The sequence below is a fragment of the Lynx rufus genome, unplaced genomic scaffold, assembly GCF_022079265.1.
Source record: "Lynx rufus isolate CCGP_SWC_20201006 ecotype Redwood Valley unplaced genomic scaffold, mLynRuf1.p SCAF_13, whole genome shotgun sequence".
Classification (NCBI taxonomy): Eukaryota; Metazoa; Chordata; class Mammalia; order Carnivora; family Felidae; genus Lynx; species Lynx rufus.
Window position 1 is genome coordinate 45,050,946 of NW_025814827.1, and position 22,500 is coordinate 45,073,445.

General features: G+C 52.7%; 1 protein-coding gene, 1 long non-coding RNA gene and 1 other non-coding gene across 3 annotated transcripts in view; 1 reads left to right on the forward strand and 2 right to left on the reverse strand.

Annotated features, from left to right (window-relative positions):
- Window positions 1–22,500, reverse strand: part of LOC124508810 (uncharacterized) — a 34,393-nt gene that overhangs the window by 10,122 nt on the left and 1,771 nt on the right. The window contains exon 2 of the long non-coding RNA XR_006961315.1: window positions 5,310–5,516. This is a non-coding gene — a long non-coding RNA (uncharacterized LOC124508810). The remainder of the gene's footprint in view (window positions 1–5,309; window positions 5,517–22,500) is intronic.
- Window positions 199–10,816, forward strand: MMP14 (matrix metallopeptidase 14). The gene is made up of 10 exons (XM_047075435.1): window positions 199–578; window positions 4,567–4,715; window positions 5,097–5,219; window positions 5,599–5,906; window positions 6,403–6,564; window positions 7,131–7,291; window positions 7,469–7,607; window positions 7,740–7,890; window positions 8,367–8,482; window positions 8,856–10,816. The coding sequence occupies exons 1-10, from the start codon at window positions 474–476 to the stop codon at window positions 9,188–9,190; spliced, it is 1,749 nt and encodes a 582-aa protein (XP_046931391.1). The 5' UTR covers window positions 199–473; the 3' UTR covers window positions 9,191–10,816.
- Window positions 18,237–18,342, reverse strand: LOC124509003 (U6 spliceosomal RNA). Its single transcript, XR_006961368.1, has one exon. It is a non-coding gene; the product is annotated as a U6 spliceosomal RNA (small nuclear RNA).

Below are 22,500 nucleotides of genomic sequence, written 5' to 3' on the forward strand. Positions count from 1 at the left end.
CCCCCCCCCCCCCAGACCCCCGTCCTTAGCTGTGGCCTCAACCCCTGCAGATGGCAGCCTCCACCACAGAAAGGCAACTTAGGGTTTTTTTTTTGTTTTTTTTTTTTTTTACCCGGCTCTTGGCTGTAATTGGATTCAGGCTGAAACAACCACGTCCGCACCGGGAAAGGAGGGCATTGGGGCGGGGGCGGAGAGGCTGTGGGAGAAGGGAGGGACCAGAGGAGAGAGTGAGAGAGGGCTCGCGGATCCAGTTCGCAGACTAAGCAGAAGAAAGATCAAAAAACAGAAAAGAGGGGACGAGCAAACAGGCGCTTTCAAGAGCAATCCCCTCATCTCCAAGCGGACAACGGTCTAGGAATCCAAACTCAGCGCCCACCGAAGACAAAGGCGCCCCAAGGGAGTGGCGGCACGACCCCAGGGCTTGGGCCCCACCGCGGAGCCCGCACGGCTGGCGGCCGGGACAGTCGCGGACCATGTCTCCTGCCCCACGGCCCGCCGGCGGTCTGCTACTCCCCCTGCTCACGCTCGCCACCGCGCTCGCCTCCCTCAGCTCGGCCCAAAGCAGCTTCAGCCCCGAAGTAAGTGAGCTCCTCCAGTACTGCCGGGAGTCGCGCCCGCCGGGGAGGCGAGCCGGGGGTCTCCCAGGTCTCCCCCGCTTGGAGAGCAGGGCGCCGGAGGTCTCTGGCCCTCCGGCCCGCAGGAACCCCCTCCCTTCCTTTCCCTGCTCATCTCCAAACTTCCAAGTCGATCCAACTTCTGCTTCCCCTCAACCAACCCCCGACCCGCCGCCAACTTTCTTCCCCAGTCCTTTCCTGGGAAGAGCTTTACAGCGGGGCCCACCCCAACCCTCCCGGTTCTGCCGGGCTGTGAGTTCAGCTCCGGAACCAGGAGGGAGCCTGGTAAATACTTGAACTCGGCTCAGACCCAGCGCTGCCCTGGTTCCTTGTCATGTGCGCGAGATCGTTGTTTCTTCAACTTTCCAACCCTCCAGCGCTCTCCCGCCCGCGCCCGCCGGCGCTGGGGCTGCCAGGGAGGCTCGGGTGGACTGCGCCGCGGCTCCGGGCCCCCCACGCTGAGCGCCTCCCGGGCGGTCCCGGCCCTCCGTGGATGCAGGCGCCGCCAGGTGGGGTCGGGGCTGGACGGCCTGGCGGCCCCGGCCCCCGACCCACCCCCGCCTCCCCGAGCGGACCCCTCTGTGTCCCCGGCCCGGAGCCCTGGCGTCGAGGGTCGCGGAGCTGGCGCCCTGGCCGCGTTTCCGTACACACAAAGCTCTCCTTGTGAGCCAGGGGCTCGGCCGGCCGAGCAGCCGCCTCCTGCCTTTACCCCCCCACTCACACCACCCGCCTCCAGCGACGCCTTTAGGCTCTTTTTGTTGCTTTTGTTAATTGCTTTTCTGTGTTAATTGCAGGGAGACTGAGGGCAACGCACCGGGGAGTAGGGTGAGAGGGCCAGGCCCAGGGCACCCCGCAGGGTCTCTACCGCCTCCGGCGACCCCCCCCCCCACCTCTTTCCCAGACGCTGGCCCACCGGCCCGGGAGGAAGCCGCGTGGGAGTTGTCTGGGGAGGTTTTTCCTCTTTCTTTCTCTCTCTCTCTCTCTTATTTTGGGGTGAAGGTGGGAGACGAATTTGATCAGCTTCTTATTTTGGGCCATCCCAACCCACTCAGCCCGGCAGGGCCTGGGTGCGGTCGGGAGGGGCCGGGAAGGGCCCCAGAAGGGGGAGGGGATCTGGACTTGGCTTCCTCCCTCCTGGTCCTGGCCCTGGACCCACCCCCGGAGGAAACATCTCCAGAAAGAACACACTCTCTCTGTCCCGAAGGGATCCGAGGCTAAAAAGAAAAGCGTGGCCCTGGGGAGGGGGTGGCCAAGGAGAGTGCGAATCTGCTGTGGGGCCCAGCCTGACACGGTCCTGCTGGAGGAGGCATCCTCTCTCCAGGCCTGGAGTCTTCATCGGAGGTCTGCAAGGAGAGCCCCTAACAAAAGGAGTCTGGACATCTAGGGGCTGTCCCCTGCCAACTTTGCCTGCCCTGCCTTCCCTCCCCTGCCCCACTAGGCCCCCCTAGGGGAGGGGCGGCAGCCCTGGCTCTGTTTTAAGTGGGTCATGGGCAGTCCCAGTGCCAGAACCACCGTTTGCTTCTGGGCCACGGAGGGAGGAACAGGCCCAGAGGCTCTGATCCAGGGCCTGCTGGAGAGCCAGAGTTCCCCTCATCCACCCACCCACCTACCCACCCACCTTCTGCAGGACTCCTAGGCCAGAGGTGGGAGGGGTTCTGTTGAGTTTTCCCCTAGGGGAATACTCAGACCACTCAGTTTTCAAGACAAAGCCAGCCAACTGAGTTTTTTGACCTAACATAGTTGCTCCCTCTCCAGGCCAATCTAGAGTGCGAGCTCGGGTGGCCAGGCCTCAGCCAGCCGGGTCCCTCCCACCAGGCCTCCAGAGTCCTGCACCAGCTCCAGGACAGCCCTCTCTTCCTCGTGGCCTGTCTGGCACTTGGCCCTTCCCCCACCCAGCCGCAGACACAAGAGTCCTCTCTTCTGTGGTTCCAACCTCACCTCCTAGTCTTCTCTGTGGTTCTTGCTTTGCTCAGAGCCTAGGCCTGGGAGGAGAGGGATGGGGGCACTTCCTTTCCAGGCTTTGTGGCTCTCTTTGACTCCAGGGAAGTCCCTTTCTTGCCTAAGTCTCCATTTTTCTCTCTTGCACATGGTGGGGGGGGCCGGGGGGACTTTGTGGGTGTGAATATTTAGACCTGCCTACTTTCTTGAAAGACTCACGGGGGAGAGGAATTGATCCCACCGCTCCTAGATGTGGATTCTCTCCACCTCTCTGCCACCCTCTATTCTGTCATTCTGCCCTAGCAGAATTCCCCTCAGCTTTGCTCCCTGAGGGTTGAGGGGGCCTGACTTCAGTCCTCCTGACTGCCAGCTCCAGGAGTAGGCCACTCCCATGCTTCTCCAAAGCTGAAGTAGTGGCTCCCCCACCCGGGGTCATAAGCCTGGGGTGTGTGTACCCTACAGGTGAGGCCAAGGGCAAAGGGAGTTTCCTGCATACTTGGGCACAGGCCATTGCAACCTCCCACGGGCACTAGCTGTGGCATCAGCCAGCGCAGGTCAGGGCAAGCAAGCCTACAGCTTGTGGGGAGAGTAGCCGGGTTCTGGAGCACCCTGCTCTGCTCCCCTGTGGTAGAGCAGAGGTTAAACTTTGCTCCCTCCTCTACCCCTGAGGAGGGGCTCTCAGAGCCGGGTGGTGCTAAGGTTATTCAGGCCAGGCCTGTTGGCTGGGGAAAGGCTGGGTTGTTTACATCTTGGGCCCTAACTCCCATCAGCCTTGGGGGATCACTTCCCAGAACCCTGTTGCAATTCTTGCCCCTGCGGGCACATGTCTCCAGTCAGCTGCTCCTGAATCACCCCCAGCCCCAATGCAGGAGCACTGCTCCACTTCCCGGGCTGGGCCCAGAGGTGAAGGGCCACATGAAGATCCATCCTGACAACCTGGGATAAGGGATGTGGTGCCCAACAGCAGCCTCCACCCCTCTGCACTCCCAGATTCCATCCCAGGCAACGTGCAGGCCCCCTCTGGACTCCTTAAGAAGGCAAAGCTGGAACAGGGACCAGAGTAGTATCTCCTCTAGAGAATCCCAGCATTTTCATATTCCATATACACCTTGGCTCATTTTACTTTTCAGGCTTTAGGAAAATACTCCATTGTTCTTACAATAAAGGCTGACTTCCCCCCCCCCCCATCAGCAGGGCTTTGTAGTTTGCATACCTTTCAGTCAAACACCAAAAACCTAACTTTATTTTAAGGCAGCATGCCAGCTTTTATATTATGAACAATTCACAACATACCTTAAGTAAAATACAGTCACCGAGTCTCTACCACCTCCCCCATCTCCCACTGCCCGTACTGAGAACCTTAAATAAGGGCCTTTAGGTCCCATGCCCTAGGTCAGATGCTCGGATGGGAACAGTGGCAGGATCCTGGCTCAGTGGCTGGATCACACCCCGACACCTCCAAACGTCCCGGCTTCCCCCTCTCAGCAGCCAGCCTCAGCCCTAGCTCCTTTTCTGCTCACCTTTCCAAAAAGATCTCAGCTGTGAGGGTCCTGGAAGCATGGCATCCCTGTCCCAAGAGGGTCTCATGCCAGGACCAAAATAGAGCCCCCCCTCAGCCTCCCCACCTCCACCCATCAGGGCACAACCCATTCTCAGGTAGGACATGCTATTTTTACAAGAACACTGACACGGAGGAGGAAAGTGCTGGAGGAATCTCAGCTCTGAGAAGACGAGCCATCTGGGTTCCCATTCTCAAGAGAGTTCACAGCCAAAGTCCAGAGCTGTGGCTCCGCACCCTGTTTGAGCCCACAGCCCCAAGAAGGCAAGTCCTACTGGGGCCTGGGCCAGAGTTCAGGTCCAGCCTGGGAATTCCTCCAGCCCCACTGCCAGAGCCAGGCTGGGAGCTCGTTGCCCTTTCCTCCTAAGCCAAGGGTGCATGCCAGACACCGTGAGGGGGTAGAGTCTCCCCTTGGGCCAAGTGGGGATGCTCTAAGCCACGTTTCTTTCCCTACAGGCCTGGCTGCAGCAGTATGGCTACCTGCCCCCGGGGGATCTGCGAACGCACACACAGCGCTCACCCCAGTCCCTCTCAGCTGCTATCGCTGCCATGCAGAGGTTCTACGGTCTGCGAGTGACGGGCAAGGCTGATGCAGACACCATGAAGTAAGTGCTAGGCCCCGGCAGGAATTCTGCCCAGCACCCACAGAGCACAGAGAGGTTGCTACCTGACTCCTGCCCCCTACCTCAACCCTGCACGCTGACTCTGAGTTACGTATGCCTACATGTGCTCCTTCTCTCCCCTGGTCTCTGGCCCGTGCATCCCTTCTCCTCCCCCATGCCCTACAGTCTCCCCCCACATCCCCACCTGACCCTGCCTCTGCCCACCCTACACTCCCACTTTTTTTTTTTTTTTTAGACTCTCTCTTATCCACCCTGACCTCATAACCTTGGCCCTTTCCCACACTGACCCTGAAGCCAGGCACTCCCCCACTCTGAAGACCTTTCTCTTTCATACACTATCCTGACTGTAATCTCACACCCCAGGGCCATGAGGCGCCCCCGCTGTGGTGTCCCCGATAAGTTTGGAGCTGAGATCAAGGCCAATGTTCGAAGGAAACGCTATGCCATCCAGGGCCTCAAATGGCAGCATAATGAGATCACTTTTTGGTGAGTCCAACAGGCAAGTTGCCTTTCTCCCATCAGGGTTGCCCTTCCTGTCAACTGTACTTACAGACTGAGGACTCCTGTCCTACTCACCTCTGTTCCTGTGAAGCGTCCTCGGGAGTGGGGAGGAAAGGGGCTTTAATCCTGGAGAAAGGTGCAGCCTGGGGGGCGGGGGGTACATCCCAGGGCCAGAAAACCAAAGCCTATGGGTCCCTTGAGCCCTCAGTTCTTGGGGCTGAGGCATCGTGAGGCAGCAGGAAGAGCCAGGTCAGCAGAGGTGGCTGGGCGGTTCACGCAAACCTGGGAAAGTGCAAGGAGGGAGAATTTTATCCGTTGTTATCCTAACACACTCCCATCCTCTCCCCGTGCGGCTGGACCTCAGCATCCAGAATTACACCCCCAAGGTGGGAGAGCATGCCACATTCGAGGCCATTCGCAAGGCATTCCGCGTGTGGGAGAGTGCCACACCACTTCGTTTTCGAGAGGTACCCTATGCCTATATCCGAGAGGGCCATGAGAAGCAGGCCGACATCATGATCTTCTTCGCTGAGGGCTTCCATGGTGACAGCACACCTTTCGATGGCGAGGGTGGCTTCCTGGCACATGCCTATTTCCCAGGCCCCAACATTGGAGGGGACACCCACTTTGACTCTGCCGAGCCCTGGACTGTCAGGAATGAGGATCTGAATGGTGAGCGAGGTAGCCCTGGGACTCATTTATTCTGGGGAGAGTCAGTGATCGTTTTCATGGGGGGTCTCCCGCCTCCTCCCAAAACCTCAAACCCCACAGTCTCTGGGCTACAAACATCTCCTAGTCTGACTTCCAGTGAAAGCAGGGATCTTATTTTGAGCTATTTACATCTGGTCCCTTCTCTCACCCAATCATTGACTTCCCAGTCAAAGACTTCCCACTTTTCTAGGCAAATGGCACCTCCAACTCCTGGGAGAAACTGGGGCCCAGATAGGACCTCAGCTCCCCTTAATACACATCTTCCTGGTACTGGTATCTGGCCCCAGAGCACTCTCTCACCTCCAACCAGAACAGATCGCTGACTGGCTTGGTGGCTTTTTGGGTGGGAAACATAACAGGCCCAGCCTCGGGTATGAAAATGAAGCCTCTGGTGGGAAAGCAGAGAGTCTGAGGGAAGGGGCCCAGGCTGCCCTCATAATCATCCCCATCCCTCCAGGGAATGACATCTTTCTGGTGGCTGTGCACGAACTGGGCCACGCCCTAGGCCTGGAACATTCCAACGATCCCTCGGCCATCATGGCACCCTTTTACCAGTGGATGGACACAGAGAACTTCGTGCTGCCCGATGACGACCGCCGAGGCATCCAGCAACTGTATGGTGAGTAATGTATGCCTACATGTGCTCCTTCTCCCTCCTGGTCTCTCTGGCCCGTGCACCCTTTCTCCTTCCCATGTCCTACAGTCTCCTCCCGTCCCCGCCAGGCCTTGCCTCCACCCACCCTACACTCCCACTTGTTTTTACGTTATTTTTTCTATATATTTTTTAAATTGTTTTCAGTGTCTATTTAGTTTTGAGAAAGAAAGACAGAGCGTGAGCGGGGGAGGGACAGAGAGAGAGGGAGACACAGAATCTGAAGCAGGCTCCAGGCTCCAAGCTGTCAGCACAAAGCCCGACACGGGGCTCGAACTCACAAACCACGAGATCATGACCTGAGTGAAGTCAGCTGCTTAACCGACTGAGCCACCCAGGCACCCCTATTTCTTCTATATATTTTATTCCTCTCTCACCTTTGATCCCACCTTTTCTGTCCTGCCCCAGCTGATTGCTTCAGCCTCCTCTAAAGGTCCACCCACATCTTTGCAAGGGTATCGTCTGCCCATATATCTGTTCTTTCCTCTCCCCTGTCACAAAGTCTAAAGTGCCTTTCATGTTCTCTACACCAGGAAGTGAGTCAGGGTTTCCCACCAAGATGCCCCCTCAACCCAGGACTACCTCCAGGCCCTCTGTCCCTGACAAGCCCAAAAACCCTACCTATGGGCCCAACATCTGTGACGGGAACTTTGACACCGTGGCCGTGCTCCGAGGGGAGATGTTTGTCTTCAAGGTGAGAGGAAGAAGTGGGCTGGTTTGGGAGGCAAGGGGGCTCTATGCCCAGCAGGCTGGGTGGAAACAGCAGCAGGAAGACTAAGAACTAGAGCTGAGGCAGTGGGAAGCTTTGGGGACTGAGCCAGAGGACTAGCTACAAGACATAACGCCCTGTCCCCACCTTGATGCCTTCCAGGAGCGCTGGTTCTGGAGGGTGAGGAATAACCAGGTGATGGATGGATACCCCATGCCCATCGGCCAGTTCTGGCGGGGCCTGCCCGCATCCATTAACACTGCCTACGAGAGGAAGGATGGCAAGTTTGTCTTCTTCAAAGGTAACCAGACATTCTACCTTAGTGCTCTGGGTGTGGGGAGAGTCTCCCTGAAAGAGTGGATTCCACTCGACTTCTCCAGAGCCGCAAGAGCCCAAGTGGAACCCTGATCGTGCCCTTCTCTCTCCTCCCCAGGAGACAAGCACTGGGTGTTTGACGAAGCTTCCCTGGAACCTGGCTACCCCAAGCACATCAAGGAGCTGGGCCGAGGACTGCCTACTGACAAAATTGATGCTGCTCTCTTCTGGATGCCCAATGGAAAGACCTACTTCTTCCGGGGAAACAAGTGAGACCCCATCCTCTTGACCCGAGGCCTCTCTCCTCAGATACCACCACCAGATTCTCTCAGTCCTACAGGAGGACCCACTTTACCCCTGGGATGTTTCCCTGGAGAAGTTGCTGGCTGAGCCTCTGCTATTGCCTAGCAACAGACAGCCTCCATTAGGTGCTGAGTGAGTGGGAAGTGACCGGGTCACCATTTCAGACCTGGTCATTTGGCGCCTCCTGCCCCCAGCGCCGTGCCTCCACCCCAGCTGCCAGGCACTATCATTAAAGGCTACTGGTGGCTCCTTGCAGCCTGGGACCTCCCATCCACCCCCACCTTCCGCCACTTTCAGCCACAGGCCCTCATTACTCAAAACCCCTGTCCTGCACCCTGTCCATAGCCACCCTTTGCTCGCTGGTGAATTCAGTCCTGGGCCCTGCTACCCTCCAAGGACATGCCCAGAGCCCAACCGCTTCCCCTCCTCTCCTCTCCTCCAGGTACTACCGTTTCAATGAAGAGCTCAGGGCAGTGGACAGCGAGTACCCCAAAAACATCAAGGTCTGGGAAGGAATCCCTGAGTCTCCCAGAGGGTCATTCATGGGCAGCGATGAAGGTGAGCGGCAAGCGGGGGAGGGTCTCTGTGGGGGGGGGGTATGAGGACAGGGGGTTAAGGAAGAACAGGAGGAAAGATGGACAGTATCACGTAGAAAGCAGTGATGATGAGAACAGCAGAACCCTTGCTGTGTGCCAGGCTCTGAGCAAAGTGCTTTGTGCACATCGGATACCTAATCACCACCATGCTGCCAGCCTGCCACTAGAATTACCCCCTTTTACAGCTGAGGAACCCGATGTTCGGAAAGGGTTGGGGATTAGCTCAACCGGGTCACTCCACTCACAGATTTTCCTTCTGTTCTTCTCTCTGTGGGTCTTCTGGATGCTGCCCCTATCCCTTGTTCTCCTTGCCACCTTCTTGCTGACCCCTGCAGTCTTCACTTACTTCTACAAGGGGAACAAATACTGGAAATTCAACAACCAGAAGCTGAAGGTAGAGCCAGGCTACCCCAAGTCAGCCCTGCGGGACTGGATGGGCTGCCCCTCATCGGGGGGCCGGCCAGATGAGGGAACTGAGGAGGAGACAGAGGTGATCATCATCGAGGTGGACGAAGAGGGTGGCGGGGCAGTGAGCGCGGCCGCCGTGGTGCTGCCTGTGCTGCTGCTGCTCCTGGTGCTGGCCGTGGGCCTCGCCGTCTTCTTCTTCAGACGCCATGGGACCCCTAAACGACTGCTCTATTGCCAGCGTTCCCTGCTGGACAAGGTCTGACCCCCACTGCCGCCCGCCCACTCCTACCACGAGGACTTTGCCCCTGAAGGCCAGTGGCAGCAGGTGGTGGTGGGTGGGCTGCTCCCACCTGTCCCGAGCCCCCTCCCTACCCTGCCCCCCACTTCCCTTCTTTTCTGTCCCACGGCTGCCTCTCTCAACCTCAACCCTGGCATTGCTTCTTCCCTAGATGGGTCCCCTGGGGGCTGATCAGGGGCCGCCCCTTCCAGCCCCTGCCCCCCCCCCCCCGGGGGGCCTCTGTTGCTTGGTGTGTGTCCAGCCCCATCTGAATGTCTTGGCTCTGCACTTGAAGGCAGAACCCTCGGACCTCGCTGGCAAAGGTCAAATGGGGTCATCTGCTCCTTTTCCATCCCCTGATGTACCTTCAACCTCTGAACTCTGACCTCATCAGGCTCTGGGCATTCCAGCCCCACGAGCCCCCAGGCGCACCCCGTTGGCAGCTTCCTACCACTCTTTCTGGCTAAAAGGAATATAATTTTGCTGTGGGGGGAGACCCTGAGAGAGTAGGAGTGGGTGGGGGCTGCACAGCTACCCTAAGACCTTGGGAGGAAAGCTCAGAGTCAGTCCTCTCTGCAAAGATCTGCCTCTGCTGCGCCTGGCCCCAAGAACTTCCCCAGAAGGAGCCTGAGCCATTAAGGGGCTGTAGAAACCCTTGACGGCCCTACCTCCACAAATGTTAGCTTCAGCCGGGGATGTCAAGGTTAGAGGAGCTGAGACCAGGGGGTGCAGCTACCGGGGTGGTGTGGGGCCAAGGACAGAGACTGTCTGGAGCCCTGGGGGTCAACCTGAAGGCCACAGAGAAAGAATCTTGCTCAAATGCAGGCAGCTGGGGTAGGGACCAAGGAACAGAGCAGTCAGAGGGGACAAGACAGGACCAAAAGGCTAACAGGGAGGTGCAGTGGGAGTGGATGGCCAGGGGCCGGGCAGGCCAGGCCAGCAGGGACACGGCAAGGTGGACTGTGGTACCCAGGGAAGGGCATGTTTTATTGGAGCTCTCAGGAAGGGCCCGAGAGAGGCACATCTACTCACACACCTCCTCCACTTTGGTGCCCTTCCTCCAACCAGAGTACATGTATGGGAAGGGTGGGGAGCCCAGAGAAAGCAGCAGAGACAACACATATCCAGGGACTGGCGACTTGGGACCTTAATGAGGGCGGCCACCTAGTTAGGGAGGTGACTGACCAGGGGCTGGCAACGCTCAGCCAGCAGCCTCAGCTGGCCTCAGTGAGACGGCAGGTGCCTGGGTGAGTCTCAGTCAGGTTAGCCCCTCACTTCCTGATGCCCCTGCCCCTCAGCCCATCCTGCCGGTGTCCTGCCTCCTCTCCCCCACCCAGTCCACCCATTTGAAGTCTCCTTTGGCCACCACAGGTGGTCATGGTACCGGGGACTTGGGAGAGTGAGACCCTGTGGGGGCAGTGAGAGGAGAGGGACGTCAGGGGTGGGAGGTTATGGGGGGTGGGGGGAGCGTGGGATGAACGGTGCTGGCAGTTCGGCTAAATTTGTCTTGTTTGGGTTTTTTGTTTTGTTTAATGTATATTTTTATTATAATTATTATATATGAATTCCCTTCAAATCGTTCCTTTTTGTTAACAAGGGGCATGGGAAGGGTGGGGGTGGGGGGGCAGAGGCATCCGACCCCAGGAACCTGCAGGGCGGGGCTGGGTCAGTGCCCTCTAAGGACATTTTTGACCTTGTTCAACCTTTCCACAAAGAATAAATGGTGTTTCACATTCTTTGTGTGGCTGCATTCTCTCAGAAAGAGAAATGAATGGAAAAGGCACTTGTAACCGGTGTTTTCTGTGATGTGGGGTTTTAATATTTTTCATAAAGGACTATGTTTATTCTTGGTGGACAACATGGACTCAGGGCCGTAGCTGGGAAGTAGGACATACTCCACCGGGGCAGAGAAGTGGTCCACAGAGCCCAGCTGCTCTCTCCCAACCTAGCCAAGAGGTTACTTTAGAGGCCCAGAGCTGCAAAGGGCAAGAGGAAGTGGTCAAGCTGAGGCCACTCGGAAAATCTTCCTAAATTGCATTACCCTGTCACGTGATCCGGCCGCAGACCCTCCATTTCCCCAGACCTGTCTTTTTGCTGCTGGGGACTCCCAGGATCCTTGACACTCGGCCCTTTACCCCAGCCCTCAGCATCTAAGCCTCTTCTAGGCCTGGGGCTCTGCCTCAGGAGCAGAAGGAACAGAGAGGCAACCCATGGCCTACTAGGAGCAGCCTATCTCTGGCAAAACAGGAGTTTCACCCCACTTGCCCAGGAGAGGCAGGATGGTCAGGTTGGAAGGGAAGAATAACAAGGCTTTGTTTCTTCGAAACTGCTGCCCCAGACTGGGTTCCCAGGCTGTCCACCCACCCTTCCCTTCCTCCGAAACCAGCCTGGAGGGAGGAATAGCTCAGTTGCTGAGTCAGCTCAGCTGAAGGGGAGCAGCCCTCTTTCTTCCTCCCCTTCCCTTCCTGCCTTAGCCCGGCCCTCCCCGGGCTCCAGCCCAGGCCCCCTCCACAGCCTTCCTCCAAGAGCACTGGCCCCACCTAGACCAGCGGTTCCATCCAGCTGCTCTTCAGGGCTGGTTGGTGTGATTGCTTTGGCAGAAGGGGTACCCCACCTCTCTGCCAGCCAGGAACCCTGACCCTATGACTGGCCTCCTACACCTCTCCTGCCAACAGCTGTTTGGCACGGCCTGTGTGTCTCAGCAGATTTGGACACCACCACCCTGCCACCCTCACAGGAGGGGATGGGGACCCTGAGAAGCTGGCATGAGAAAGTCAGGGGTTCTCTGGGGGGTGGGGGGCCTGTGCATGTCGCAAGGAGCTCAAAGATGAGCTCATGGCCCCTTTGTGTTTTTGTGGCCCGCATCTGGAGGCAATTACAGATGTTATCCAGTGGGAGTTCTGCAAAACACAGCTGGAGCCAGTAGAGGAGCCTGGGGAGGGGGGACTGCCAGAGGGAAGAGGAGGGGGAGCCTAGGGCTGCCACGGCTGGAGTGCGGTTTCCCCATCACGAGGAAATTGTTTGGCCCTGATTCTGGAATCACAAGATGCTCTCTGAAGCCAAGGGGGAGAGATGGGAACAGAGGACCAGAGACAAAGGGGGAAGAGGTGGAAGAGGCTTCATAAGCAGAGAGAATTGTGGGGTGGAGGCCGGCAAGGTCCCGTGCTTCTGACGTGCCCCGGGCCTGAGGGATCCAGCCCATGAGGCCACCCAGAGACCCCGGGAGGGGCCTTGCTGATCACACAGGGTCAGGCAGGGTGAAGGGAGAGCAGAGGGCCCTGTGGCTCCTGAGAGACCTGACAACACTGCTTTCACTGGCCCTACCCCGCTTTGTCTGTTGGGCCTGACCCAGTTTCTAAGGTTCCAAGTTCCTTTATTCGAAAGCAGCACATGTGAGCTAGAGCAGCCAGGCGAGAGCCAAGGGGAATCTGTGAGGAGGTTTGGGCAGAACCCAGGGAAGCGGCCTCAGAGGAGACTGGACCGGGGGCAAGCGCTGAGGAGAGACAGCGCTCTGCCCACCACTGCACCCCACACGTTTGAGGGGGGAGCCACAGACTCCCTTCTCCAGGGCTCCCCACCACCAGCTGGGCCCACACCTCCAAGGCTGCCAGCCAGGCGCTGGGTCACTGACATGAGAAGGGGAAGACCGAAGAGGAGCTGGGCCTTCTACGGGAGAGAGGACTGAGCAGAGTGATGCCCCACACACAACCCTGGGTCAGCTCTGCTGGACCTTCACTGTCCCTCCCCTGGGGCCCCTTCTCCCCCTTCTGACAGACTTCCCCGTCCTCTTTCCCCTCTGGACTCCTACTTCCCTTTCCAGCTAAAGGGAGGTGGTAAAACACCAATATTGCTGAGGTCCTCGTAACACCCAATGACACAGGCACTAATGTTGCCCCCATTTTATAGGTTTGGAAACTGAGGCCCGGAGAAGACTTCCTCAAGGTCACAGCTCATTACTCCAAAGTTAAAACCCAGGTCTTTCTGATTCTTTTTTTTTTTTTTTTTTTTTTTTTGTCTGTACAGGTAGATCCTGACCATTCTCTGGGTGTCCCTTCCAGGGTGGACCCCATGTGGCTGGGTGTCTGTGTGGTAGTGTGCGTTCTGGAGATCTGACAGCATGTGTGTGCGTGCCTATTCTTCTGGATGGCAGCATTGGCATGGGGAATAGGGCTCTTCCTCAGGAATCCACTTTGCCTGTAACCACCTCCCTCTTGGGGGACAGGAACAGGTACTCTGAGGGAAGGAAGGAAGAAGCAGGAAGGACTCAGAAGCCAGAGGGACTGAGCGGGATGCATGGCAGCAGCTAGGGGAGGGATGGTGGTGGTGAGCGGCCGTGGCAAGGGCTCTGGGAGGACAGTTCCCATTCCCCGAGTCCCCAGGGAAACCCCAGTCAAGGCTGCTCCATCGTCCTGCAGTCCCTGTACCCCTTTCTTACCCACCCCCCAAATCTGAATTCACCTCCTTTAGGAGACCAATTCCTGTACACCTAAACTGGGGGTTTCTGCTTCACTACTTCAGACAGTTTTGGGAGACCGGAGAGACCCAGAGGCAGCCTTCAAGGGGGCTGGGCAATGGGGGCCTGGAAAGGAGGCAGGCCTGACTGGCCAGAAGCCACCTTCCAAATGAGCTCACACACATACTTTCCACCCTGGCCCACAGCCGAAGGCTGAGTGCCTTCCAGGCCAGCCTTCCCCAGCCAGACCCAGCCCCCTCTGTCCTCCTCTGTCCCTCACCAGTTGTGGACCCAGGGGCTCTACAGCAGGATCAGGCACCTGAGGGTAGAGCTGTCACCACATCCCAAGGGAGCAACTTCACTGCCTCTATGCCGAAGCAGCTCACCCCTTCCCCCAGAGTGCCTTATTTCTCCAATGTGCCCTTTGTGGCTTAGAGGAGGAGGAGGCCAGCTTCCTGCCCCCCAAAGACCCACACCTGGATGGGGAGGGGCAGTAGAGGGTACAGAAGAGGTGTCTACACTGCAGTGAATTGGCGGAAGGACTTCCTTTGAGTGCCTGAAGTAGCTCATTGACTCAGGGACCAGACCAGGTCTGGGAGCTGCCTCACCATTGGGTCACATCCTGCTCACACACTTCACTTCCCGATAGGGCCACTTCCCCGATTTAGGGCAGGATAGGCTCTGGGTGGGGCAAGGCCAGGATGACCACAAAGGAGGGGAAAAGACTGATGCCTCCAAAGGCCTAGCGGATTCACACACACGCGACAAGCTCCAGCTCATTTTGATCCAGCCTGTGGTCAAAGACGTCACCCTTTGCTCAGCTTCCAGAGACATGTAGCACCAGGCCAGAGAGCAAAACCAATTCCCAAAAATGCTCTCCTTGGCCACTCAGTGTCTGGCTCTGTGCTAGGAGCGTGGCCGCCCTGACCGTATATCCTGGATCCAATAATATCTTCCCGAAGTTCTGTGAGTTAGTATATTCAGACATGGCAGACAGTTCATCCCACTTTGGATTCCAAAAATATGGCCACTCCAAGTAGATCACACAGCCTGCCGTCGCCCTCCAAGACACTGATGGGATAGTTCAGTCAGGGAATGACTATGATTCATAATAATACCGACCCCATCACAGCCACCTGACAAACATGTTTGGTCCTCACTTCCTTACAAAGGAGTAGAAGGGTGCTAGGCACCCAGGACCCCCTAATAAAAGTTTGTTGGCTTAAATTGCCAACGAAAGTTGTGCCTATACACAAGTAAATGGCTCTAGCTGTGAATCTGTAAGCACTCTAGACACATCTATACAAGTATTATGTTACACAACTTACAAAGTCATTGAGCTGTAGGTTTGTTTGTTGGTTTGTTTGTTTGTTTTGTAGGTTTAAGTTTACTACATTTTATGAACTTTACCATATATTTCTCCTCATTCTTTGGAAAGTTAAAAAAAAAGAAAGAAAGAAAGAAAAATACATCAAGGTAATGGATTCATAACTCCAAAACAATTACTTTGTCTCTACGGCTTCCTCATGAGTCCCTCACAGCCTGACTTCAATCTGGGGGTGATCAGTATTGGGCTGGGTTAACCCAGCTCTTCTGGAAATACGATTCTTTTTTTTTTTCTTTTAATTTTATTTATTTAAGTAATCCCTACACCCAACATGAGGCTTGAATTCAAGACCCTAAGATCCAGAATTGCATGCTTTTCCGACTGAGCCACCAGGAGCCCCTGGAAATACCAATTCCTGGGACTGTATCCTCAGTCCAGCCTGCATCGGGACCCTGACCTGAAGGGTCCACACAAAGTCTCTCTTCCCTACCGCTCTCTAAGCTCCATGCCAATTGTGCCCCAAAGTCTCTACCGGCCTGTGCTCCAGAGCCCACTACTACTTGCCTGCACAAAACTGCTTATAAATTCTGAGTGGAGGAAAGCTGGACAAGGGGCCCAGAAAAACACCCATCCCATTCTCCGGTTGGCCACACCCCCTCCACTGCAGAGACCTGCCAGGTAGGGTTTGTGGGGCGATAGCGCCCCCTTGTGCTGGGTGTTGGCACTGCAAACCACGCCTGAGACACGCGGGGGGCCTAGCTACCATCCCCCAGCCCCACACCCCCGACAAGGGCCAAGGATACTGCCAGCCCGTTCCTTCCCCCTTTACACTTTCCATGTTTCCACCCAGGCCACCTGTACTTAAAGGGGTGGGACTATGGGTGCAACAGGATGACAGGCCTTAGTCTTGCAGCTGCAGAGAGGAAGAAGTCAGAGTTTCCCTCAGCTGTCCCTGTGCGGGGGGAGGGGGGGGTGGGGGGGGGTGGGGAGGGAGGCTGGGCAGCCCTCGAATAACTCCGGGAAGGAAGAGGGAGTGGAGTGAAAAGGGTGCAGGAGGAAGTAAGGGGGCACTTCGGTGCCCTCTAGGAGCTTCTCCGAGTTGGCACACTGCCCTCCGTGGATGCCTCAAACACCGACGCCTGTCTCCCAGGCTGAGACCTCAGAATGCTTTGACCCAACTCCTTTGGGCCAAGGCAAGCCGGCCTCCGTGACTCCTTTATCCAAGAGTGGGCATTTCTGTGTCACTTCTCTGGGCCCTTTGGTAATCATGCCCACACGCCTCTTGGGGTGCCTCTAACCTGCACCCATCCTCCTAACCTCATCCCAAGGTCAGGAGGAGCCTTTAATCCCAGTCTCACATTTATAAGGCTCTTCAATTTTGAACGTAAAAAATATGTCTTGGGGACACGTGGGTGGTTCAGTGGGTTAAGCTTCCGACTCTTGATTTCTGCTGAGGTCATGATCCCAGGGTTGGTGAGATGCCTCCCCCACCCCTGCCCCCCCAGATGGGCTCTGCACTGACAGAGCAGAGCCTGCTTGGGATTCTTGCTTTCTCTCTTTCTAAATAACCAAATAACATTTTTTAATGCCTTAAATAAAACAAAATATAAATATATGAATGCCTGTAGGCATTTGGTGACTATCACTGTATTATTGCTTTGTTTGTGCTAAGAGTTTTCATTTGTTGGGGCACCTGGGTGGCTCAGTCGGTTAGGCGTCTGACATGACTCAGGTAGGCTCCATGCTGGCAGTACTGGGCCTGCTTGGGATTCTCTCTCTTTTCCTCTCTCTGTGCCCAGTTTGTGCTTTGTGTCTCTTACTCTCTCTCAAAGTAAATAAACTAAAAAAAAAAAAAAAAAAAGTTAAATAGAAATATTTAAAATACATTAAATATTGGGGCAGCTGCCTAGCTCAGTCACGAGAGACTGGACTCTTGATCTGAGGGTTGTAAGTTCAAGCCCCATGTTGGGTGTAGAGATTACTTAAAAAATAAAATCTTAATAAATAAATAAATAAAATATACTAAGTATTTTCAAAACCATCTGTCTTTTTTTAACATTTATTTTTAAGAGAGTGCAAGTGAGGGAGAGGCAGAGAGAGGGGGACAGGGGATCCAAAGCAGGCTCTGTGCTGACAGGTTGACAGCAGTGAGCCTGATGTGGGGCTCAAATTCACCCGCGAGATTATGATCTGAGCTGAAGTCAGATGCTCAACCGACTGAGCTACCCAGGTACTCCTAAAACCATCTATCTTTTTTTTTAAACCATTTATCTTAGCATTTAATTTTGTAATATACCAGACATCCCCAAAATGGACATGATTGAGGTTCCTCTCAAACCTCTGAGATGTGTCTCCAAACTAGCATCTCATTCTTTCCAAAGCACAAGGAAACTTGCTCCTATAACCATATGGCAGGATCTTTAATCCCCACTCCCTTCAGACACAGAAGTTTCCACATCTTGAAAAGCTCTCTCCTGGATACTGCTGCAGTCTTAAATGATTTCCTTCATATCCCCCTTTTCTGTCAAGCCAAGGTTTTTCAACAGCTGTCTGCATTCCTTCACCAGTCATTTTTTTTTTTAGTTTTTTTTTTAAAGTTTATATATTTATTTTGAGAGAGTGAGCATGGGGGAGGGGCAGAGAGAGAGAATCCCAAATCCCAAGCAGGCTCTGAAGGGTCAGTGTGGACTTGGGGCTCAAACTCATGAACCTTGAGATCATGACCTGAGCCTAAATAGAGAGTTGGACGCTTAACCGACTGAGCCACCTAGGCGCCCCTTTTTAAAGTTTTTTTTTTATGATTCATTTAAGTAATCTCTACCCAACATGGGGTTCGATCTCATGACCTCCAAGATCAAGAGTGGCATGTTCTTCTGACTGAGCCAGTCAGGCGCCTCACCTGTCATTTCTTTTTAACCCCACTGGGAAGGTGGCCCAACCCAGGCATTTAGTGCAACTTCTCCTTTAAAAGAAAAAAAAATTGAAGTTTAGGGGCGCCTGGGTAGCTTAGTCGGTTAAGCATCTGACTTCGGCTCAGGTCATGATCTCATGGTTCAGTTCATGAATTTGAGCCCTGTGTGGACAGTGCAGAGCCTGCTTTGGATTCTCTCTCTCCCTCTCTCTGCCCCTCCCCTGCTTGCTCACACTCTCTCTCTTACTCTCAAAATAAAAACTTTAAAAAACAAAATGAGCATTAAAAAAAATTGAAGTTTAATGAACATACATTGTTCTATTAGTTTTATGTGTACAATAAAAATACAGAATGCTGCATGAATCTGTGTGTCACCTTTACACAGAAGCCATGTAATATTCTCTGTATGGTTCCAGTTGTAGCATATGTGCTGCTAAACTGAGTGCTGAAACTTCTCCTTAAAGGGCCCTCCTGACCTCTTTCTTCACAGCCCAGGCCTTTTCTGTGTTTTCACTGTCTTGGCTTCATGTTAGCATCGAACATAATTTGTTTCTAGAAGCTTCTTTGGCCTCGTTTTCTGGGAAGTTATGCCATCCTGAAATTCATGAGTCATAGCATTGCCAAGGAACCCTGAAGTCCCAGGACATCTGTCCCTCAGCACCAACCCTACCTGTACCATCAGCTTCTGTACCTCAAAAGCAGGGAATAGACTGACTTTATTTGCTCTGTTAATTCCTGCCTCTGCCCTTCCGACTGTTCAGAACAAACAAATTCTTGTTCCATGCTATAGCTCTTCACATATTTGGATCTAGTTCTCATATATTCAAACCCTCACTCAAGTTAAGCTTTTCTTTAGGCAAAAAGCCTTTCTAGTTCCTTAAACAGCTTATCATATGACATGGCTTAGAGATTCCTCATCATTCCTAACACCCTCCTATAGATTTATTCATTATATCAATCTTTTTTTTTTTTTTTAAGATTTTATTTTAAGGTAATGTCTACACTCAACGTGGGGCTTGAACTCACAACCTGGAGGTCAAGAGCTGCGTCCTCCACCTACTGAGCCAGCCAGCCACCCCCATTGTATTAGTCTTTTAAAACAGCTTCCAGCACATAGAGAGGCAATAACAAGGGCTCTGGAGTTACACAACCCAAGTTTGAATCCAGTCTTCACAACTTACTAGTTGGGTGGCCCCAAGTTATGTAATGTTCTTGAGCTTCAATTTCTCATCTTTAAAATGGGGCTAAAAATGGGGCACCTGGGTGGCTCAGTGGGTTAAAAGCCAACTTCGGTTCAGGTCATAATCTCGCAGTTCAAGGGTTCGAGCCCCGCATCAAGCTGTGTGCTGACAGCTCATAGCCTGGACCCTGCTTCTGATTCGGTGCTTCCCTCTCTCTGCCCCCACTCCGTTTGTGCACACTCCCTCTCTCTCTCTCTCAAAAATAAATAAAAACATTAAAAATTTTTTTAATGTGGCTAAAAAATAAAAATAATAAAAATAAGGTAAAATGGGGCTAAAAACTGTAAGGGTAGTTGAGCGAATTAAAAGACATCAACTATGTGATGCCTATGACTGGAAATCATTGATTTATTCATTCAGTAAACATTTATTGAATACCTACTTTGTGCCAGATATTATTTTTGGCACTAGGGATACACCAGGAGACAAATAGATCCCTGCCCATGGCACTTACATTCTTGTGGGAGGAACAGGCAATAAACATGATAAATGAGTAAGATATATAGAATATTAGATCGTGATAAGAATTTTCCAAATTTTTGGTTCTGCATCCTTTTTGATTAACAATACCACCTTTAGGGGTGCCTGGGTGGCTCAGCTGATTAAGTGTCCGACTTCAGCTCAGGTCATGATCTCACAATTCGTGGGTTTGAGCCCAGCATCAGGCTCTGTGCTGACAGTTCAGAGCCTGGAGCCTGCTTCAGAGTCTGTCTCCCTCTCTCTCTGCCCCTCCCCCACTCATGCTTTGTGTCTCTCTGTCTCTCAAAAATAAATAAATGTTTAAAATTAAAAACAAAACAAAACAAACCAATTCCACCTTTAAATAATTTCTCTCTGCTTGCATTTTACTATAAGTATTCAAGGGAAACCAGGCTGCTTCCTCAACACTTTGCATAGAAATTTCTTCAGCCAGCTGGGTCACCTGGCTGGCTCAATCCGCAGAGCATGCGACTCTTGATCTTGGGGTTGTGAGCCTGAGCCCCACATTTGAGCCCCAAATATCCAATTTGAGCCCCAAATATCACTCTCAAGTTTTACTTTCCACCAACCACTAGGATACAAACACAATTCAGCCAAGCTCTTTGTCACTTTATATCAAGGATCTCTTTTTTCCTCCAGTTTCCAATTAACATGTCCCTCATCTCTGTCTGGGACCTAGTCAGGGTGACTTTTACCCTCCATATTTCTATCCACATTCTGTCCCTTACCACTTAGGTAATCTAAAGAGATTGAGATCTATACAGCTCTCTCCTGCTGAGCCTTCCCAAGAACCATCTTGACAGTCCATTCGCAACAATGTTGCTTTTTCTAGCATGCATCTCGGCCTCTGCCCCAGTTCTAAAGCCACTTCTACATTTTTAGGTATTTGTTTTAGCAGCACCCCAACTTCTCGGTATCAACTGTCTTAGCCCATCTGCTACAAGAAAATACCATCAATTGGGCAGATTTACTGCTCATAGTTCTAGCAGTTGAGAAGCCCAAGATCAAGGTACCAGCATGCTCACCTTCTGGTGAGGGCCCTCTTTTTTGTTCACCACCACATTTTCTTACTGTGTCCTCTCATAGTAGACAGGGAGGGATCTCTCTGGGGCCTCTTTTATAAGGTACTAGTGCCATTGAGGGCGCCATCTCATGGGCTTAACATCGCCCAAAGGCCCACCTTTTAATATTATCATCTTTGGGGGTTATGAAATCAACATATGAATTTAAGGGACAGGGGACACAAACATTCATACCATAGCAATTTGGCTCCTGCATGTGCTAGCAGTTTCATCTTGAGCAAGTTATCTAACCTACCTATGACCCAGTTTCCTCAATTATAAAAGGAGGACAAAAATAACACCTACTTCCTAGAGGTGTGGTGAGGATTAAATGAGATAATACATGTGAAATGCTTAGAGCAGTGCCTCCTAGAGGTGAGTACTCTATAAAAGTTGGATATTACCATTTTGAAAACCAAACATCTGCCTGTTCCGCACTACTTCCACTACCTTTCATAATTCCTCAAAGATTTCCAAGAACATCATAGGCCCATTCCTAAATGTACTTAATGCTCTAGGATGTGATTTAAATAAAATTTTTTAATGTTTATTTATTTTTGAGAGAGAGAGAGAGAGACAGAGCATGAGCAGGGAAGGGGCATAGAGAGAGAGAGGGAGACAGAATTGGAAGCAGGCTCCAGGCTCCGAGCTGTCAGCACAGAGCCCAATGCGAGGCTCGAGCTCATGAACCACGAGATCATGACCTGAGCCAAAGTCAGATGCTCAACTGACTGAGCCACCCAGGTGCCCCTAGGATGTGACTTATATGGACCTGGACACTTAAATTCACTGGACTAATTGGAGTATAAACTCATTTTTTAATTTTTTTTTAATTTACATCCAAGTTAGCATGTAGTGCAATAATGATTTCAGGAGTAGATTCCCTAATGCCCCTTACCAATCCAGTAACCCTCTTTTTGTTCTCCACATTTAAGAGTCTCTTATGTTTTGCCTCCCTCCCTGTTTTTATATTATTTTTGCTTCCTTTCCCTTATATTCATCTGTTTTGTATCTTAAAGTGCTCATATGAGTGAAGTCATATGATATTTGTCTTTCTCTAATTTCACTTAGCATAATACCCTCTAATTCCATCCACGTAGTTGTAAATGGCAAGATTTCATTCTTTTTGATTGCCAAGTAATACTCCAGTGTGTGTGTGTGTGTGTGTGTGTGTGTGTGTGTGTGTGTACATATACATGGATACTCCCCATGGCTGTCTGGATTCTTTCATTTGTGTATCTGACCTCTCTTTCCAAGTAGGCAGTATGCTCCTTGAAGTTCAAGGCATCTGCCAAGCATAGGAAACAAAGCCAGCAATTAACTAAAACCTCCAAGATCACTTTTAGAACTTAAATATTTTTAATTTTTCCCACCTCTTTGCCTTCCTTACCTTTGCTCAACATCCTTTTTTCACACTCAGGCTTCTATTTCACTCCTCATTAATCCCAAAGGCTGCACACAGAGGGAGTACAGCAGAGGGCACAGCAGAGAGACCAAGGGACCAAGGTCCAAGTGGAAGAAGGGCCTTTTTATGGCCAACCCTGCTGTGGTTCCAGTTTTGAAAATATCAAAACTGATGCCAACAACAAATGTCATGGACAGAAAACTGTTTTGTACCATTTGTAGAGAGCAGAGAGTAGTAAGGATCCAAATGTACACTCTCTCCAGAGCCAAATTGCCTAGGCTCAAGGCCTTGTTTCATCATTTACTAGATCCGTGATCTCGGGCAAAATACTTAACCTGTGCTTGAGTTTCCTTATCTGTAAAATGGGAGTAATCATAGTTTCTACTTCCCAAGATTGTGAGGATTAAAAGAGCAAAT